The sequence below is a fragment of the Chenopodium album genome, chromosome 9 (genome assembly GCF_948465745.1).
Source record: "Chenopodium album chromosome 9, dcCheAlbu1.1, whole genome shotgun sequence".
Classification (NCBI taxonomy): Eukaryota; Viridiplantae; Streptophyta; class Magnoliopsida; order Caryophyllales; family Amaranthaceae; genus Chenopodium; species Chenopodium album.
In genome coordinates, this window is record NC_137842.1 from 54,089,506 (window position 1) to 54,100,992 (window position 11,487).

The 11,487-nt window shown below is 35.0% G+C and overlaps 1 protein-coding gene across 1 annotated transcript; it reads right to left on the reverse strand.

Moving 5' to 3' along the window:
- Nucleotides 1–7,170: 7,170 nt before the first annotated feature.
- LOC145557728 (uncharacterized) lies at nt 7,171–7,599 on the reverse strand. Its single transcript, XM_081618902.1, has one exon. It carries the CDS (start codon nt 7,597–7,599, stop codon nt 7,171–7,173), a length of 429 nt encoding a protein of 142 aa, XP_081475028.1.
- Between the last annotated feature and the right edge of the window lie 3,888 nt (nt 7,600–11,487).

Genomic DNA, 11,487 nt, shown 5'->3' on the forward strand with positions numbered 1-11,487 from the left:
TATAAAATCTAAATGAACATTTAAATCACTTCCATCAGACAAAATATGACAATTAAATCATTCACAAAAACAAATTTGAACACATTGCTAGAAAAATGAACAAATATTAATATCTAAATAACATCTTTCAGCATAAAAATGAACTTTCACCAAAAATAAAATGAACACCTTCAATACGAGAATGAACAAATCAAAAAAAATTATTAAGCATTTTTCTAGATATAATAACAAACAAGTATTAAAAATTGAAACAAATATCTTTTAATATGAGAATGAAAAAGTATAAAATTAATGAATATGCTTAGATATAAAAATAAAATTTGTATTATGCAAATGAACATCTTTTCATATGAGAATGAACATGTAATACAAAGAGATTAAACATGTATCAAATTTAAATAAATATATGTTAAATGAAAATGATCCTAAATGAATATGAATTCCACTTAAAATGATATTTTGTTTTCCATCTAAAAGGAATTTATGATAGGTAGAGCCAAAATTCGTCAAATAACACTTTTTAGTGACAATATTTGTAATATTAAATAATAATTGATGCTTCAATTTCATAAATCAAATTGATAATTTTTCTTTAATTTTAGTTATTATAAATTTATAATTTTTATTTTTTTGCAATTATAATTTGAATATTAATCGTTCTACAAATGAACATAAAGTCCATCTAAAATGAACATTTATGATAGAATAAATGTGCTAGTCAAAATTTTCACCGAATAAAATTTTAATTAAATTATAATATAATTATGGAAAATTCTTATACATAATTCAATTATGATAATAAGAATTACCTCCAGTAAAAACTATGAGAAATCACAAAATCTAATTGAAATTCTTATTAGATATGTGAAGAATTCTAATGATTATTTATTAATAAGCAAATGACCACATAATAGTATATAAATGAACATTTACCAAAATAAATATGAACATTCATTAAAAAAATCCATTATGAACTAAATTTACATTTCTATAATTCTACAAAATAAATCAAATTATTTATTATATATATATTAGGGCAATTGAACTCTATTTTTAATTTTTTTTGTCCAGTAATTGTATAAGTTAATAACACACACCACAATTTAAATAAACTTAAAATAGAGTAAATAAAGCATCATTTTACTATAATCTTAAGAAATCATTATTACTAAGTAAAATTATAAGAAATCATAAACTACTACTATTGAAATTTCATATTATTGAAAAATAAGAAAATTAAAAAGTTAGGTTTTGATCTTTTTTCAAAAAAAAAAAAAAATCATCAACTTACAATTTGATTAATGGTTGTTCTTTTGTAGAAATTTTCTTCGATTTTTTTTCATTAACAAGTAGAGATCTAAGAGCATTTTGATTTATTTTTCAAGAAATATTTAGAAGATTTTGGTAGTTTATGAGAGAGAAAGTGGTAAAACTATGAGGAGGGAGAAATATTAAATGTTACAAAAATTATGAAGAAAACTGATTTATAAGAGGAGAGAGAAAATGTAAGAAATAAAGAGAGAGGGGTTGTAGGTATTATGGTAATTTAATGTGGCGGGGAGGGGGGGTGTAGGCAATAATGCTTAAAGGAGGGTGTAGGTAACAACAACTAGTGATTTAGAATGACATAAGTTTGCATCAGACCTAACTTGACCCGACTCAATGGAAATCAGGCCAATTGAGTCACCTAAATTGTCAACTCTAACCTTTTGTAAACAAAATTATAGTGACATTACTGAGCCAATCTAAGTTTAACACGCAACATTATAAGGATTTTGAAGTTGGGTGTGGAAATAAACTGTGATAAAAGTAAAATTTAAAAAACAACCAAAAATTGACTTTGCACAAACAGAATAATGCGGGGTTAAAGTAAGTCCGGAGTTAGACTTTGTTCTTTTGAGTTGAACTTGACTTAATTAAACTGAAATGATGTGAACTATATCAAATACATAATTAATCTATTGATTAAATCTATGCTTTGGCCAAACGAGAAAACACAAAATGTTACAAGAAAAATAAAATTCCTTAAGATAATAGAGTGATATTATAATGTGTGCACAAGGATATATACGCTCAGATATTCAAGAGATACAACTTCATTAGATGGTAAAATCAAGGTCAGCTTTCTTTTCTGAGCAAAAATGTAGCAAATATCGAATTCGCAATTCTGATAGCTGCTTGAAGTTCCTACACAAGAAAATCAAGCATAACATAATTGGTACGACCAAAATCTCTATCATACGTCTTATGATTAACCACTTCCATCTTGAATCTCTCGGCTTCATCAAAGATAAAATCTGAACATCAACAGATCCTGCTAAAAATGCTAGTAACATAAACAATATTCCGACACTAATATATAACCCTCCAATGAAGAGGGTGATATCTGTTAGATTTTCCACAATCATCCCAAAGATAAGAGCTAAAGCTGACATTACCGCAAAAAGGAATGCAAAACCATTGCATATGATAAACAATTTGAAAGCCGGGGATCTTATTAAAGTTGGAATGCCAGTGTCATCCTTGTAATCACTTGGAGGGGTGAAAGCCGCGGTAAAACTTACAGTGATGATGAGTGTGGCTACCACCAGAAAAGTGTTGGCTCTCTCCTTGTTGGTTAACTTTAACTTCCCGTCTAATGATAAACTGGTATTATACCTTGTTGAATCTGTCTGTTTGTCTATAGTTTGTTTCTCGCTATTTCCTTGGTATTATATTCTTTCACTCAGTATTGACTTTTCACCTTGAACCCTTTTCAACATCAAATCCATAAGATTAATCTGCAATAGTCAATTAATTAAAGTTTTTATTATAGATTAAGTAACACTAATAGTTTGTTATTGATATATTGTTAGGATATGTCTTGAATCAATAAGGTCTTGTTCCCCTTGAAACTACTATCACAAGAGTCCACAGTATTGGGTACAATTTTTTTTTTTTTGTTGAATTTTTAGGCCTATTTTCGACCTATTCTGTTTTCTATTCTGGGAGAAGTATATAAAATTATAAATTCCCTTAGGGGTTAACCTAGCCAAATAATCTTTAATGTTGGTGTACTCGTACTATGACACTATCCTCAAGATCATGGATGTTATGTACTTCCATGCAGTGGTAACCACATTATGCATTCATGTTTGTTGATTTCATTAATATTTCCCACACCGTCATAACAACTATGAAATGATGTATGACTAATAATAATAAAGGAATTGAACGCTAACCTGCTTTCCCGACATGACTTTTTCACATAGATCTTGCACATACTTTTCAAAGAGATCCCTAGGCGTCAGCAACTCTTTGTTAGTAGAGTTTCCAATAACATGTTTTTCTTGTGTCAGCTGGCACACAACTTTGTAATGAGCACCTTTGATAGCCAAATGTAGTGGAGTGTTACCATTGTCATCACTATTATTGAGCAACTCTTTGAACTCTTGTAATTTCAACAAAAATCTAACAACATTTGTGTTTCCTGTTTTTGCTGCTACATGGAGAACATTTTGACGGTTGCTATTTAGCAAACAAATTTTAGGATGTAGTAGTTTGATTATTTTAATTTGACCTCCTTTTACAGCTTGGTGAATAGGAAAAGATCCATCATTGTCCACATCCCGTTTGAATTCAAGATGTGGATGTCTTTTCAATAATAGTTTCACCCCCTCAACATAACCTATGTGTGCGGCGTAAGACAAAGGATTTCGCCCTTTACTGTCAAATGAATCCATTAGTCTTGGAGCCTTCACAATTATGTTCTTCAAGATAGCTGCATCACCTCAAAAGTATGGTGGCTCAATTAAGACATGTTTATTGAAAAATGTATAAATAAACTTTATGCATAATATAAAGGAAATTTTTTAAATTACCACCCAAAAATGTAACCATCTTCGAACTAACCACCCGTTTACTTTTTTATTTTAAATTACCACCCATTAAATTAAATAAATGCTCAGATTACCATTCATTTTAAAAATCTGGTGAATTTTATGGTTGTGGGCCCCACCTAATGTTTATTTTGACCCTTTTTACTGTTTTGTTCCCCCGATTTTTCTCTTTAAAACGCTCTCCTAACTTCAATTCACATTTTTCTCTTTGAAATTTGGTAGAATTTGGTGAAGGAAATGTGAATTAAAGTATAGAGAGCGTTTTTAAAGAGAAGAATCGGGGAAAAATCAGTCAAAAGGGTCAAAATAAGTGTTAGTTGGGGCCTATAGATGGAAAATCCACTGGACTTTTGAAATGTGTGGTAATCTGAGCATTTATTTAATTGTAGGGTGCTAATTTAAAATAAAAAATTAAATGGGTGGTTAGTTCGAAAATGGTTACATTTTTGGGTGGTAATTTAAAAATTAACCTAATATATACACTATGTATAAGATTAATTCTACAATAGCATGATATAATGAAGTTTCTAGCCAATTGTAGACATGGTAGGTAAGGTAATAGTGACACAAAGAACTTGATAATTATTTCGTTGTAATTGATACAAGAAGACTTAGCAAGAAGAATAATTACAAAGAATACACAGATTTACGTGGTTTTTAGTTGTGGCTTGTGTAGGGGCATAGTTTCTTTCTACTTCAAGGCATGTCAGAAATTATTGTAGGGAGATATTTAGAACGATTATTTGATGGAGATAGTGATGTGTAATATATTGAATTGCATAACTTAAGAACTTACCTTTTCTCTTTGTGAACATTGTCATATGGACAATTGATTTTGCATCCTTATTCAAGTCAGTTTGAATCTGCCAATTACCCTCTAATCCATTAATCATATTATCCACAAGAGCACTCTCACCCCAAGTCTTGATCACTAGAAATAAAGGACAAATTTTATCCTTGTTCAAGCAATATGCTGCTTGTGGACATTTATTATATAGATACTTAGCCATTTCCAGATGATTATTAAAAACGACGATATGTAGTGTTGTGTTACCTTTATCATTCAAGGTTCTACATGCATCCACAGAGATATTTGGCCACTCAAGAAGTGCTTTGAGAGACTGCAAGTTGCATGCTTTTGCAGCCGAATGATATGGAAGGTCACCTTTGTAGTTGGCTAGATACATGAGTGTTTCGCAGTTTCGTCTAAGCAAATCAACAATCATCAGGGGTTGATCCATACTCGCAGCAACATGGAGAACATTACATCCATCTTCTGGGCATATTAGGTCATTTAATTCAAACCTTCTATCTAAAATGATTTGACAAAGTTGATTTAGGTCCCCATGTAACAGGAGCTGATACAGATAATCATCAATGGGTATCGACTTCAGGCCTTTTGCAGCTCTTCCTAACACAAAATTTAGTCTTGAAAGTAAAATTTTGTCTAGGTCACTTCCTAGAGTTAGTTTCTTGACCAATTGCAAAGGAGTGTTACCATCTTCGTCTTTTTTATTGATCAAAGACTCAACTTCTATTGAGTTGAGAATATTAGTGATTGATGCAAGATCAGCAGCGAGTATAGATACATGTAGCATATTTTGACCTATTGCATTGAGTAGGAACCTTGAGCTAGTCAGTAAGTTGATCACACTAATATGACCCCCAAGTACTGCCTGGTGAATAGGAAAGGATTTATCCTTATTATTTATTAATGCACTATGTGGAGCTACCGTGAGCAAAATTTGAACCTGCTTAAGATAACCCATGTATGCTGCATAAGATAGGGTTGTCCGTCCTTGTTTGTCCATCAATTTTAGTAGGCCGACATCATCAAAGATAAGTATATCCTCCAAGATTTCTGCAGTTGGTGCAATGGAAAGGTTAGAATCGCTACAAAGGATTTAGCAATGAAGTAATCAGTATAACAACAGGGAGTTAGAATCATAGCAAGCATTAAAAAATAAACCGTTGAATTCCTTCTAGAATACTTTTCCTAAAGAAAAAACTAGGTAGTTGGAAATAAATTATGGTGTATACAATCATATATCATACTAAAATAGACACTAGGAATGACACTATCGCTTCCTTGTGCCTTTTTTTTTCCCTCCGCACGAAATTCCCCGTTTTTTTTCTTTTTCTTTTTTTTTTATTTTACTTTTTTTTGGCCAATGCCACCTACTATAACTTATACTTGAAATATATTCACCAAATCTTTTAATTGTGGTAATTTTGATTCACATGCTTTCCATATATGTAATAAAATATTTTACATATAAATTTCTTTATATCTTATAAATATTACTTTGTGCACTACTGAAAATTTTAAGGTACAACAACATATACCTTGCTTGGTACAGACAAAAAACGCGAAAAGAACATGTAGCCGTTTTGTAAATAACATATAAATACTTTGTAAAAAAAATATATAGTTGTTTTTGTAAAGAACATCCAATTTCCTGTTTTTTTTTAAAAAAAAATTTAATTTTTTTAATTTTTAATTTTTTTTTTACCTGAAGAACATCTGTAATATTAATAATGAACATGAATATATGATGTAACGGACATTATTTATATATATCCACCATAATTTTAATACTTAATTCAAAGAACATTTTACAATTAGCAATGAATATTATATCAAAAATTAAAGTATATTACACTAACCATTAAAGAACATGGACATATGTTCTTTTCACTCTTTTTTGGTGCAAATATATTCTTTTTATTTTTAATATTATATTCTTTTCACTACAGGTTTATGTTCTTTTTATTTGTATATTTTTTTTTTTGTGAAACGGCGGTATGATGCAAGGTACCCACGGCTGTAGGAACCATACATACACTTTATCTTTAAATAGCACATTGCACCATATTTTATTCTTTTAAATTATTAATATATTTTTAATAAGGTAATTTTGTAACAATATTAAAAAAATGATGAATCTATTAAGTTATATATATATATTTTGAAACCCCGTGCCTTATATTAATAGAGTATCCGTCAATACATAAGGAGCAACCTCACAAGCACAGTGGTTCTCCCAAATTTGTTCAAAACCATAAGGCAAAATGCGGGCTAAATTATGAGCAACTAAATTACCGTCCCGCTTAACATGGCACCATAAAACAGAGTTAAAACTAGTAGAAGAATATAAGATATCATCAAGGATTGCGTCCAGATCAGTGAAGTAGACTGACGCCTTTGAAAGCTTGGTGATGAGGGTCTGGCAGTCAGATTCAATTATAATGTCTGCTAGACCAAAGCGTTTGGCGAGTCTGATGGCCATTGCTACTGCTTTTCCTTCTGCAACAATGGGAGCCCAGTGAGCTCTTGTGCGACAGCAGAAAACAGCACTTCCCCTTTCCAGTTCCTAGCCACGACGCCAAGACCTACCCACCCTTCAATATGCAGAGCTGCATCGCAATTAAGCTTGATCAGTCCTTTAGGTGGAGCTTTCCATACTTTCGTGCTGCTGCTGGGTTTCTTCTTACTGCTGCCATAAATTTTGTGAGCATAATTATCACAGTCAGCCGCAAGACGGAAAACACGATCATTGATCATGGGATGGTAAGTATCCTTGCCATTGAAAACCATGTCGTTCCTCCTTGTCCATAAATTCCAAATCAGAATCGCACCCCTGCAGACCTTCTTTTTATCCAGCTTGCTCCAGGAATCTATAAGCTCAAGGAAGGACATTTCAGCAGGCCAGAGAGACATCTCAGTACACTCACATTCAACCCAAAGCTCACGCACTGATGGGCAATCAAACTAAACATGTTGCACCGTTTCAGGACAACCAACACACCAAGGGCAGTCAGTAAACTCAGTCATGTGTCTGTATTTAAGATATGCTCGTACAGGTAAGGTACCAGAACAGATGCGCCACAATAAATTTCTGACTTTCGGTGTAACCTCCAAGTTCCAGATATGAACCCAAGCTTTATGATAAAGGTCAAGGTTGCAAGATTTCCCTAACATGTATGCCGACTTCACAGAGTAATGACCATCCATGGAAAATGCCCACATTACAGAATCAGAGCCAGAATTAGTACTCAGAGGAATAGAGAGGATACTTCGTACATCATCTTCATTAAAAATGCGTTCAATTTGTTGTACATCCCACTCTCTTGAAACATGATCAATCAAGTTGCTCACTAAGGAGATCTCATCGTTGCAGGGAGTGGTAATGAACCTACTACTTCCATTATCGACCCAAGGGTCATTCCAAATATTAACCGTAGATCCATTCCCTCTTCTCCAAAGAAGCCCCTCCTTGATAAGTGCCTTCGAAGACCATATACTCCGCCATGAAAAGCTGCCTCCGACACCCAAGTTAGCCTCAAGAAAGCTCTTCCCCACATAGTACTTAGCACACAAAACTCTGTTCAAAAGGGAATCCGGATTACTCGTGAGAATCCAAGCTTGCCAGCCTAAAAGCGCATCATTGAAAACCTTTAAATCACGAAATCCCATACCACCAAGGCATTTCGGAGTACAAAGATCCTTTCAACTTTTCCAATGTACTCTTTTTTTATCCCTCTCCTCTCCCCACCAAAAGCGAGCAATCATGGAATGTATGTCATCGATGATACCTACCGGAATTTTATACACTTCCATGATGTAGGTTGGAATGGCCTGGATGACAGATTTTATGAGAATTTCCTTTCCTGCTCTTGATATTAATTTCTCCTTCCACCCCGTAAGTTTCTTCCAAATTCTATCCTTAAGAGTCGAGAACACCATCTTCTTAGACTTACCAATTATGGTTGGAATCCCAAGATACTTCTCGTGTTTATCAACCCGTCGCATTGATAAAATTCCCAATAAATCTTCTTGCCTTGTTGAATTCACTCCTTTGCTAAAAGAGACCTTCGATTTTTCATAGTTAATTTTCTGTCCAGAAGCTTGCTCGTATGTGTTGAGAATTTCAACAATTTTCGAACACTCCCTTCGGGTGGCCCTTGTGAAGAGTAGACTATCATCTGCAAAAAGAAGGTGGGAAATCACTGGCCCTCTACGACTGGCTTTAGCTCCATGAATAGAGCCATCTAAGACTGCTTTCCGCAATAAACCAGAGAAAGCATCAGCTACAAGTATAAAAAGGTACGGGGAGAGGGGATATTCTTGTCGGAGCCCTCTAGTAGGAGAAACCGAACTACCGACGCCCCCATTGACAATAAAAGAATATTTTACCGAAGTTACACAGTCCATTATTGTCTCCACCCACGCACCTACCGGCAAAACCCATTTTCACAAGCAGCTTCTCAAGAAAATTCCATTCAACTCTGTCGTAAGCTTTGCTCTTATCAAGCTTAATCGAAACCATGCCTTTTCGCCCTTTACACCTAGTTTTCATCGTATGGAAAAGTTCAAGAGCAATAAGGGCATTGTCTGTAATAAGTCGTCCCGGGACAAAAGCACTCTGATTTTCAGACACAATCCTAGGGAGAATCGATTTCTATCTCATTACAATTGCCTTAGAGGCAATCTTATATATCACATTACAAAGAGCAATAGGTCTAAATTCTGTCATCTGGGTAGGAGATTTAACTTTCAGAATAAGCACAATGTTAGTATTATTAAATGGGCCAACAGATTCATTACCTTGTAAGATATTACTAACAAGCCTTGAGACATCGTCACCAACAATATGCCAAATTTTTTGAAAAAATATAGCATGCATACCATCCGGTCCTATGGCCTTGCAAGGGTGCATCTGACTCAGCGCGGCAAAAATCTCCACCTTCGAATAAGGTCGTAGAAGCTCAGAATTCATCTCCGGAGTGATGAGTGTATCAATCAATTCAAGAACTCTATCACAAACTTCATCCGATTGGGTCCCAGCCGAAAACAAGTCTTGGTAATAGCTCTGGATGATCCTCTCAATGTCCTCCTCCTCCTCCTTCCAGACTCCATCTGTGTCATAAAGGCCTTTGATCTCATTTTTGTTTTCTCTTTGTGAAGCCTTGTGGTGGAAGTAAGAGGTGTTACGATCCCCATCTTTGATCTCTGCTGCTCTGGATCGCAAATACCAGTACGCCTCCTGTTTATCAAACGCCTCATCAAGACAATTCTCTACATTAGCACACCTGGTTAAAGAGTCATCAGATAATGGTTCACCTTTTGCTTCTTTTAACTCTTTTTCAAGCTCATCTATTTGTTTTCCAAGATCATTGAACTTAGCTGAACTCCAAATTCGAAGGTCCCTTGCTACATACTGAACCCGCTCTTCTACTCTTCCTACATTGCCACTCCACGCTCCCCGAATAACCTGCTCACATTCATTATCAAGTAACCAGCAGCTTTCGAAACGAAACCTTTTTTTCTTTTTCTTCTTTTTCTTGCGTCTGTGCATTCCTAGTTTCAGAAAAATTGGCGAGTGGTCAGACTTTTCTCGAATAAGATTCTCCACCGATGAGTCTGTGACCAAGTCAAACCATTTGGTATTAGCTACAAAACGGTCCAAACGCTCCCTGACTAGAGTGCGCATTGATAAGCCTCTCTCCCACGTAAACCATTGCCCTTCATATCCCAAGTCACGGAGGTCACAATCTTCCAGTGTGTCACGAAAAGGAGTCATAGCACTCCTTTCATTGTGTCCTCGCCACCCTCCTTTTCATCATAAGACAGAATTTCGTTAAAGTGCCCCCCAAATAAAATCGGCCCTTCAAAATTATCACACAAGGTTCTGATCAAAGTCCAAGTCTTGCATTTATTTCCTGTCTCAGGCCAACCGTAAAAACCCACAAAACGCCAACATGTTCCACTGTCAGTTTTGACATCACCACATATATGATTTTGTGAGTAGGAAACAAGAGAAAAGTCAATAGAATCATTCCAGTAAATGCACAGACCACCAGAAAGTCCAACACTACTAACACCAAAAGAATACTGGAAACCTAATTGATGTTTTTTATTTTCAGCAATAATTTTATTGATTTTAGTTTCAGACAAGAATAAAATATCAGGAACAAGAGGAGTGCACCACTTTCGTAGTGCTCTAGCTACCCGAGGATTAGCTAACCCTCGGCAGTTCTAGCATAAGGTACTCATTGCGAGGGGCGGGGTTGAACCATGTCAACCTCCGCCGGACTAGTAGCAGAAAGGAGCGTCCCAGGGCTAGATTTGCTTCGCTTCCCAAAGGATGCCACCTCTAAGTCTACATCAACGGGATCGTCACAAAGTTTCCTCTTACCCGCAAGAATGTCATGGTCCTTCATAAAGTTGTCAAAATCTCTGTCAATACACTTCCAAGTTCTCTTTGAGACGCCAACAACACTCAATTTCTCTGCTGTTCCTGCAGGCACTTGGCTAACTCCCTGATTGCTTTGGGTTTCTGTCAAAGGGAAGCTGGTGGTAGATGTGTCAACGTTGCCAATGGTCTGCAATGTGCTCTGGGATTGCTGCTTGTCGAAACCGGTGGTACCAAGGGGGATTCATCAGCCAGATTATGCACCTCACTTGAGTTGGGAATTAGTTGTTCAATACCCTGTAAGTTCTCAGCCTTTTCCTCTAATTCAGTTTCCTTAATCAGAATTTTAGGACGAAGGACCACCTTGGAAGTGATAGGGTCAGTCACAGCTGTGAGGGTAATTTCCTTGCGTT

Bases quoted from the DNA above. Each gene is read 5' to 3' on its own strand.
- LOC145557728 (XM_081618902.1), bottom strand. From the start codon at position 7,599: ATGTCTCTCTGGCCTGCTGAAATGTCCTTCCTTGAGCTTATAGATTCC.